Source organism: Garra rufa, chromosome 22, assembly GCF_049309525.1.
Source record: "Garra rufa chromosome 22, GarRuf1.0, whole genome shotgun sequence".
NCBI lineage: Eukaryota > Metazoa > Chordata > Actinopteri > Cypriniformes > Cyprinidae > Garra > Garra rufa.
The window spans coordinates 13,589,986-13,600,792 of NC_133382.1; the positions used below are offsets into that span (position 1 = coordinate 13,589,986).

The 10,807-nt window shown below is 35.3% G+C and overlaps 1 protein-coding gene across 1 annotated transcript in view; it reads left to right on the forward strand.

The window, feature by feature from the left end:
* The window catches only part of oplah (5-oxoprolinase, ATP-hydrolysing), a 31,334-nt gene extending 22,549 nt beyond the window's left edge, over positions 1-8,785 (forward strand). Inside the window, exons 20-24 of the mRNA XM_073828163.1 lie at positions 1,145-1,294; positions 1,957-2,114; positions 2,198-2,358; positions 6,832-6,929; positions 8,274-8,785. Coding sequence (XP_073684264.1) covers positions 1,145-1,294; positions 1,957-2,114; positions 2,198-2,358; positions 6,832-6,929; positions 8,274-8,381 — 675 coding nt within the window. The 3' untranslated portion in view covers positions 8,382-8,785. The remainder of the gene's footprint in view (positions 1-1,144; positions 1,295-1,956; positions 2,115-2,197; positions 2,359-6,831; positions 6,930-8,273) is intronic.
* The last annotated feature ends 2,022 nt before the right edge of the window (positions 8,786-10,807 follow it).

Below are 10,807 nucleotides of genomic sequence, written 5' to 3' on the forward strand. Positions count from 1 at the left end.
CATGAAGCATTGTATAATGTTTGTTAATGATTTATAAATGAAGCTTTTAATCATTGTAAACCATCTATCAGAGTCATTTGAAGATTTTTCAAAAGCGCAAGATCATATGATTTAAAAGTTTAATGACATTCAAGCATTTCAAATTGACATTGCATAATGATCTGTTAACCATTAGGTAATGTATAACAAGTTTATTAGTAAACGTTAACAAGCACATTATCTCATATTTCCATCTATGTCAATATATATTAATGATGTTAAGCAATATAATGTTTGTTAATGATTTATTAATGAAAGCTATTATAAAGTGTTACCGCTTTTTCTAAATAAGTTAATTCTCTTTTTACATATTTTAAAATGTAATTATAATTATTCCTAAGACAGTAAAGCTGAATTTTCTGCATCCGTTACTCCAGTCTTCAGTGTCACTTGATCTATTAGAAATTATTCCAATATGCTAATTTAGTGCTGTTTTTAAGGCATGGTAAATAACTGTAAAATTGCTAAATTGACTTTTCCGGTAAATACACTATATCTGTTGTTCACACAATAAACAACTTTCTGCCTTTATATCTTTAAAGGGATAGTTCATCCAAAAATTAAAATTCTAATAATATTTACTCGCCTGCATGTTTTTCCAAACCAATAAGAGTTTCTTTCATCTTCTAAACTTCTGAACCTCTAAAGCTTCTGAATATATTTTTTTGTAGAATTTTACATTTTACTTTAATCAAAGTCTTCTGGGACACAGTCACATTATATGATGAACAGATTTAACTTTTATTCACATATAAATATCAATGCTCATACATAGATTTTTTTGCACATAATTCTGTTCCGTTTCAGTTTAAAATGACAAATATTCCAAATATCTCCACACATTTGGAATATGCATGATGGGTTACCTTTTATTTTAAGTTGAGTAATATTAATAGTAAAAACATGTGCTTTCTATAGGGTCAGGGTTAAGGTTTGATTATGGTTGTAATTACATAATTTGGGTGCTTAAATTACTGCTACTACTATAGATGTCACCTAGGCTATAAATGGACACTAAAATAAAATGTTATTACACTTTTACGAATATAGTGATTTGTTATTTGCAGGAAGGCTTTGTGTGTGATTTAATTGTTTTGTGTTTCAGGGCTGTCTGGCCCCTGTTAAAATCATCATTCCCCCCGGCTCGATCCTGCAGCCATCCCAGGATGCTGCGGTAGTGGGAGGTAACGTGCTGACCTCACAGAGAGTGGTGGATGTCATCTTCAGAGCCTTCAAAGCGTGTTCGGCATCACAGGTGTGTCATATCAGAGAGAACAGATCTCTATCTACATCTTTCAATGAAATCTCTTTGTGCTGCAAAGGCAATGTAGTCTAATACACATGTGGTCTAATTTAGGTAAAATTTAAATGTGTTACATAATGTTTTCACAAATTGTTTCAATACAGCTTTACAGAAAAAGATGTTAATGTTCATAATATCTTAATATCTAGATGCAACTGCTCTTGTATAGTCATATTCAGCAGATTAGAGTTTGGCGATAATATGATTTACATTTGTGACCCTGGACCACAAAACCAGTCGTAAGCAGAAAGGGTATTTTTGTAGCAATAGCCAAGTATACATTGTACGGGTGACAATTGTTGATTTTTTTTTTATGCCAAAAATCATTAGGATATTCAATAAAGGTCATGTTCCATGAAGATATTTTGTAAATTTCCTACTGTGAATATATCAAAACTTAATTTTTGACTAGTAATATGCAATGCTAAGAACTTCATTTGGACAACTTTAATAGCAATTGACTGGTTTTGTGGTCCAGGGTCACATTTTACAACAATACAACCAATCAAACGGTTGACATATGTTATGGTTTACATTGCCCTCTGCGAATCTGAGTTTATTCACATGCAATTTGTAATCCTACTTTTTGACTTCTCTCAAATTATTTTCTGAAGGGTTGCATGAACAACATTTCGTTCGGCGGTGAGAAAAGTGGTTACTATGAGACGGTTGCTGGTGGTGCTGGGGCGGGCCCAACCTGGAACGGGCGCAGTGGAGTTCACTCTCACATGACAAACACCCGCATCACTGACCCTGAGATCCTGGAGAGCAGGTCTGACTATATAACAGCATTATAGAAATGTTCCATTCATTCATAATGTGGAAGAGATTTTTGAAGTTGAGTTGCTGTCTCAGGTATCCAGTGATACTTGAGCATTTTTCCCTGCGGCCCGGTTCTGGAGGGGCAGGTCTGTACCGTGGTGGTGATGGTGTGATCAGGAAACTTCGATTTCGTAGTCCAGTGGTTCTGTCTGTGCTAACGGAGAGGCGCTCTACACAACCCTATGGCCTACACGGTACCTTCATGTGTAGTATATTTATTTGCTTTCATACATGTACTTACATCTACATATACTTAACTTAAAGTTACTTTTATTTAACCAGCTTTTTTTTTGGATCCGGAAATGACACAAGCTTCTCCCAAAAGATAATAAGATGATGTACAAGAGGCATCATTGTGAAAAAAAAAAAATTTCTCAGCTTTTATTTACATTTGAACAAAAAGTGACATGTCCTAAATTATTCATACCCTTTGCAAACTGTCACAGTCTATGGGAAAATCCAATGTTCAATACCATTCCAAATAGTCCAAGCTGTTAAAAGTAACTTTAAGCTTCCTAATTACCCTGATTCATTGGGAACAGCTGTTTTAATCAACTCAACAGGTGAAAAACAGAAGCTCTCTGCTGTTGGTTTGTGGACAGTCGTGGCTAAGACAAAGGAGCGCACTGAGGACCTGCAGCTGTGCATTGTGGCTGCTCACAAGTCAGGAAAGGGCTATAAGACCATATCTAAATGTTTTGATGTTCCAGTGGCTACAGTGCAAAGTATTATTAAAAAATACAAGATGTTCTACACTGTGAAAAATCTCAGAGGACGTGGTCAGAAGCCAAAAGTGACACCTGTGCTGGCCAGGAGAATCCAAAAAAAGAATCCAAGGATCACCACCAAGGCCATCCTGATGAATCTGGGCTCTGCTGGTGGCAACATCTCAAGGCAGACAGTCCCAACAGACACTGCACACCGCTGGGTTCCACGGACGCAGACCAAGGAGGACACCACTTCTCCATATAAGGCACACAAAAGCCCACTTGGCCTTTGCAAATGCTCATCTGGACAAAGAAGAAGACTTCTGGTGTTCTGTTTTATGGTCAGATAAAACAAAAGTTGAATTGTTTGGCCACAATGATGTAGCCTTCATTTGATGTAAAAAAGGAGAAACCTTCAACCCTAAGAACACCATCCCCACTGTCAAACATGGTGGTGGGAACCTAATGTTTTGGGAGTGTTTTTCAGCTGGTGGACCAGGGAACCTAATCATAGTAAACAGCACCATGAAAAAGGAGCAATACATCAAAATTCTCAACAACAACATCAGGCAGTCTGCAGAGAAACTTGGCCTTGGGCACCAGTGGACATTTCAGCACGACAACAACCCAAAACACACAGCAAAAGTGGTGAAGAAATGGTTAGCAGACAAAAACATTAACGTTTTGCAGTGGCCAAATCCAATTGAGAATCTGTGGAGGGAGCTAAAGATCAGGGTGATGGCAAGGAGACCCTCCAACCTTAAAGAGTTGGAGCTCATCGCTAAGATGAATGGGCAAAAATACCAGTGGAGACATGCAAAAAGCTGGTCAGCAATTATAGGAAGCGTTTGATTGCTGTAATAGCCAATAAAGGCTTTTCTATTGATTACTGAGAAGGGTATGAATAATTTTGGACATGCCACTTTTTGTTAAATTGTAAATAAAAGATGAGTAATAATTTTTTCCACAATGATGCTTCTTGTACGTCATCTTATTATCTTCTGGGAGACGTCTGTGTCATTTCTAAATAAAAAAAAATTTGCTGGTTGCATAAAAGTAACTTTAAGTCAGGGGTATGAATAATTTCGGGCTTGACTGTACATATACAGTCAAAACAAAAATTGTTGATATATATTTTTACAAGTGTGTGCAGGACACTGTAGTTACTATAGTTCATTTATGTAAGTGAGGATAGCAAAATAAAGTGAACTATGAAATATTATACCCAAAAATTCAGTGGACTACCAGTAAAATTACTCAAATTATGGGACCAAAAATTTGATCTGACACTTTGACCTGACCATTTATTGTTATATACCTTTCTATCAAAGTTATCTGACATTTATCAAGATGATTTTTTTCTGACACAGTTTAACTCTTAAGTTCTTGCCATATTTTATTACCATTTTCTAAACTGTACTGAATAAACCGTACTAATATTAGAAATGTTAAAGGTGTCTGAATAAATTTTAGTTTGACTATATATATAATAGGGATGCACCGAAATGAAAATTCTTGGCCGAAACCGAAAACCGAAAAAGAGGAAACCAAGGCCGAAAACCGAAACACCGAAAGAATTATGCCAATTATTAATACCATTGCATTTATGGCTATGACTGTGTACTAATCTTACTCAAATCAAGGCACTGCAATTGCATAAATTAATATTAAAGTTTAAAAGAATAAAACAATTATATTAAAGGGGTCCTATTATGCTCCTTTACAAAGTCTTTAATTTGTTTTTGAGGTGTACTTGAACATGCTCACATGCTTAGTTGTTCGAAAAACGCATAATTTTTCGCATAATTTACATTATTACAATAGCTTTCTCCCCAGGCTGGCACAAACGGCTCGATTAATTCCGGGTCCCGCCTTCCGAAAAGTCAAAAGTATTGTGATTGGTCAGAAGTCCCAGTGCGTTGCGATTGGCAAACAGCGTAGACCGCGTTCCGCCCTGCTGCGCCCCTTCCCAAAGCAACAAACTAGATTAAAGTGATTCTTATGTTTTAAATATATATATATATATATATATATATATATATATATATATATATATATATATATTTTTTTTTTTTTTTTTTTACACAAACACATCTGATCGCTAAAGGAGGCTTTTACCGACCGCCTCGGAGCCATGTGAGGCATTTTTTTTTTTTTATTATGGATCGACTTATTTTCAATCTATGCTGTTCTATGAGTACCAGAATTGATTTAATATAACTCCGATTGCATTCGTCTGAAAGAAGTAAGTCATATACACCTAGGATGCATAAAGGGTGAGTAAATAATACGCTATTGTTGGTCCTATCGTCAGCATACGAGATCGTGGATACGTGACATTATCATTATTGTGCTAATGTATTTAATTATTTGCATGCCTGAAACCATAAGGCTAGTGAAGCTATCTACACTGTATGATAAATAAATCTCTTACCACATACTGCACATATCTACGGCGCAGCGTAGACATGTGCTAGTTCGTGTTTACATCAGCCGCGGATATGCGTGTGTTTGGACCCTCTGTTCAACACACGTGAATGGCGCTGCTTCAGCACGGTTACCGGAGCAGTTCGCGAACCTTTAGTTAAAGCTGCGTTTAAACGAGCCGACCTACGGCTCGCTGTAGCATCCCAAAAGTGGCTGTCCATATTACATGGGTAAAGTTAGGCGAATCCCCCACCCGCCAACGAATTGAATTTCAGTAGGCGGGATACCGCGTTGTGACATCATTGCATCCGGAAAACAAACGCTGTAGTCCAAACGAGTCGTTCGCTGTAGTTCTTGAAAAGTGATTTTTTAAAACGAAATATCTCCGTTTGGAGTGGACTTTGAGATTTGTAACTTTGTAGATGTTTTTTATGCCCAAACATACACACCACACACTGGCTAAAGTTCAAAAAGTGAAAAAGCATAATAGCACCCCTTTAATTTAAACAATTAATATCAATCAATAAGTATTATATTACTTAAATAACACATACAACTATTTTACTGCCTTTGTTTATATTGTTTAATTGTTTAAATTTTTATAACACATTATCTTGTGGATCCATCAGTTCACATTTACAACTCTACGCATTTCTCTTCCAGCAGGAGGCGCTTTCCGAATGGTAGTACACAAAGCAGCGCAGCCAATGACTTTGAAACGTGCAGCGCTCATATTTATTCAATGGATAGCCTTTTGAAGTTTCATCGCAATTCTTGTCTTTCAGTCCCCACATTTAAGACAACCTGAAATCATAATTAAGACTTTCTTAACCCCTAATAACACTGCAGTCATCAATGAAAATTAAGAGCTTTATTTCAAGAACCGACTTTCAAAAACAAACCTTACACAAAATACGTTTCTTTTTATTTATTTTTCCCACCATGTTCGGGGCACAAGAAAAATATTCGGGGACTAAATTAATATAAGCATATGAAGTAAAATCGTCTCTCATTGTCTCTGAGAGAATGCACGTCAGATGCTGAAAGCACTGTCAGTTTTTACTTTCACTTTAACATATTGCGCGGTTTCACATTGCTTGTGTGATATCCATTGGCTCACCTCCATGGTTAAAAACATAAATATTTATAAAAATACAGTATATAGAAAAGACATACCTTTAAAATATTGCGACTTAACACCAACACAAAGCCATTGTTTTTCACTCACTGAAAGCTACATCTGTTTTGATCTCTGCTCTCATCACTGCAGGCACGACTGCAGACACACCCCCTCTTGAAATTTCGGCATTACAAGTTTTGCAAATCGCTATCCGTGGGTCTTTCTCAGATATACTGAAATACGTCCACACCGCAGACGTGTTGCTTCAGACAAGCACGTGCAGGCCGCGGTTTCTGTTTGCGTCAACATACTGTTTCGGCCGTGTTGTTTCGGTGATAAAAGTCTTTCGGCCGAAAATTTTTGGTGGCCGAATATTCGGTGCATCCCTAATATATAATTTTTGCCTCGTTTAGGAGGAAAAAATGGAGCACCTGGGCTGAATTTGTTACATAGAACAGATGGAAGAGTTTTAAATTTAGGGGCCAAGAATACCATCAGCCTGGATCCTGGGGTAAGACAAACAGTTTTTGCATTCTTGTAAATACATTCAAATCAATAATACCTTTTTTAAATGAGTTGTAAACAGTCATATATGGATGCCCCTTTCCACCGCCTAATAATTGCAAGATAGACTTTTTTTCTCAGAATTGCATGACAAACTCACAATTGTGAGTTTTAAATTTAAAATCGCAATATAAAGTCAGAATTGTTGGCTATAAACTCTCAGTTGTGACTTTTTCTTAGAACTGCGTGTTTGTCTTGCAATTTTGAGATATAAACACAGTTGTGAGTTATAAAGTCCAGTTTTGAGGGGAAAAAAAGTTTGTTCCTCACAATTCTGACTTCATAATGCCAGTTGTGTGTTCTGAAGTCAGAATTACGAGATATAAACTCACAATTCTGTGAAAAAGTCACAATTGTGTCATAAACTCAGAATTGTAAGCATATATCTTGCAATTTTGACTTTTATCTCAGAACTACAAGTTTATATCTCACAATTCTGGCTGTATAACTTGCAATTTCAAGTTTCTGACTTTATATTTTGCAATTCTGACTTTATAATTTGCAGATGTGAGTTTGTCTTAATTCTGAGGGGGAAAAAAGAATTTCAGAATTTTGAGTTTGTATCACACTGTTCTGGAAAAAAAAAGTCAAGAAAAAAAGTCTGAATTGTGAGATAAAAAGTCAAAATTACCTTCTTTTTTATTCAGTGCCAGAAAGGGTCTTCCGTGGTCATATCTATAGAAGGAATAAAAAATAAAGTTTTTTGAATGATATAAACTCATAATTCTGAGTTTTTTGTCAGAACTGCAAGTCTCGCAATTCTGACTTTATAACTCGCAATTGTGAGTTTATATATCACAATTCTGAGGAAAAAAGTCAGAATTTCAAGTTTTTATTATGCAGTTCTGAGAAAAAAAAGTCAGAATTGTGAGATTGTGAGAAAGTTGCAATTACCTTTTTTTTATTTTTTATTCAGTAGTGGAAAGGGGCTTCCATAGTCATATCTAAAAAAGTCAAAAGAGATACAAACTCAAAATTGCAAGATATTTGCCAGGAGAAATATCTCAGAATTGCTCAAATAAATCTCAGAATTGTGAGATAATAAGCAGTAATTACCTTTATTTCTTATGCAATGACGGAAACAGTCTTACAGTCTGTTTGGGAAAAAGCTTTTTGTATTCTATATAAGGATGTTCCACACCTTAATGATCACATCTTGTTACACAACAGTTACTGTATGTCTCTCTTTAAATGTCTTTGTTGTTTTAGAATTGTTTTGTGTTAGGGGAGTTATTGACTTTCATTAACTTTCATTAAAATGGACTGACATGTTCTGTGGGTTGCATGACAGGACATGTTCAGTCTGTTCACCCCTGGAGGAGGTGGATATGGAAGTGTGGATGAACAGGGTGGAGACCATCAGCTTCCCTCTAAACGCCGTTGTCTGCATAAGCCATAGAATATGGTTTAAGAAGAAGAAACAAAGGAAACAAAGCATGGAACCATATAAATAGTTTTTGAAGACAACTGAAATAAAGACCAATTCAGCCTCTTATATGAAGTGTTTTTTTTCCTGTTCTGCTAGTGTTTTACAAAGGTTGGTTATAGACTTAATGTACAGTACTGAGAGAATCGAGGGTGTAAACAACAGTTTGGAGTGGGCTCCAGACAAGCAAGAATGGAGATTTGTGACCATTGTATGTAATTTCCAAAAGACTGGTACTTCTAAAAAATAGTGTAAGTATGTAAATAAAGAACTCCACATATTAGAGAATAAATAAAAATAACTAAACATACCAAGGCCCAAAATTTGCATGGGCTTTTTTAAGTGTACAAATAAATGAATAAAACGATTTTTCTTCATTCATTCATTGTAAAAACTGCCTTTGATGTGAAAAAGTGCTTAGCGTCAGGTCAGGGTCTGAGCAGACGTACACACTTTTCTGTCGAAGTACAGAGGTTTTTGTAAATGTAAGCTGTTCTTACAGCTCGCTGTTCTAAATGAAAGGATTTTGATGATGACTGGTGATCTTTTTATATGTTAACGACATTAATTAGGAGTCGTTTACAAGGCAGAGAAATGAAACCATTAAGTTGCGCGCAAGTTCAAGATTCACTTGCGATTCACACATTTCACATCTGAAAGAGAGGCGTACGTGCGTTTTCTTTGCATATGTTCATTCCATGAATTACACGTACGCATATTTAATAGATGATCCTAAGATAAAATTTAGGATGGTTTATGCGCAACATTTTATAAATGAGGCCTCAAAATCTAGTGAAAAATCGATGCATTCGTTTGTTTATTTAGGCTAACACAGGGCTAAAATCAAGGTTACTTTGTTGTGCTTTAGTTTTTGTACAGTGTTTTTCCTATTAGCACACACACACACACACACACACACACATGTTGGGTTTACATGTTTTATGGGGACATTCCATAGGCGTAATGGTTTTCATACTGTACAAACCGTACTTTCTATCGCCCTACACCTACCCTACACCTAAACCTAGCCCTCACAGGAGATTGTGCACACTTTTACTTCCTCAAAAAAACTCATTGTGCATGATTTATAAGCCTGTTTCCTCATGGGGACCTGAGAAATGTCCCCACAAGGTCAAAATCTACTGGTATTCCTATCCTTGTGGGGACATTTGGTCCCCACAACGTGATGAATACCAGGTGCACACACACACACACACACACACACACACACACACACACACACACACACACACACACACACACAGAGAGAGAGAGCCTCACTTCAACATACGTTAAGATGGAACAAACACTAATTTTTACATTTACATTTTAAAATCTTAGAGATACTTCCAGTAAATATAGGTGAAAATGGATCAGATGACAAAAAAGTTTGTGAATTTGTATCTGTTTGAAAGACAAAGCCTTTTAAAGACAGAGAAATACGGAGTGATAACTCAGATAAGAATGTATGTGTTCACGATGCATTATTGAAACACTTTTAAACCTAAAATGATTATTTTTTTGAAAATCCAGTGGTCAAATGCAGTGTAGCAGTCTAACTAATGACAGTCTTTGTGTGAATGTCCACAAAACTGGAAGACTTTCTGAATGTAAAAAACGCGGTACGCTATTTTAGAAAGGGCATTTAAAATATGAAAAAGGAATCAATCAATTCAATGTAAAATGCATCAGTTTATTATGATTTTCCCTTCAGTTTAGTTATTTATTTAAACTTAATTATATAGATTTATCATAATTCATTTAAACATGTTATTTAATGTGAAAGATTTTCTTTGGAAAAAATAATTTATGTTAAAATTTAATGTTAATTTAAAATAGAGATAAGCATTTTTTTAGATTATATTGACATCACCTTATTTTTTTAATCGTCACTGGCGTTATTTAAAAAATTAGAGAATTAAAAAAAGAACAAAAAGTGGGCTTTGCAGCGATGCCATAGAAGCACAGTATATTTGAACAGTAATTTCTTATTTATTTTTATTATTTTATATTTATATTAATTTATTATTTATTTACTGGTCCATAGTGTGAAAAACATTTAATGAACATTTCTTCCGCTATAATTATTATTATTACTATTATTATTACTATTATTATTATTATTATTATTATTATTGAATTTACATTTGGAACCACAATAATTAGTTAAGATAAAAATGTAAATAAATAAATACTGAGCGAAATAAATAAATACATACATTTGGAGCCACATAACGACTATGGAATTATGGCTTTTACGAGCCCTATGATATCATAAAGGACTTTTCGAACGTTGAGTGGGACTATATAAAGCGCGAAACTCGATTTGCTCACTTTGTGGCGAGTAAGGAGTATTGTTGTCAACGTTGTTTACCTTGCGTATTCAGTTGTTGATAGCG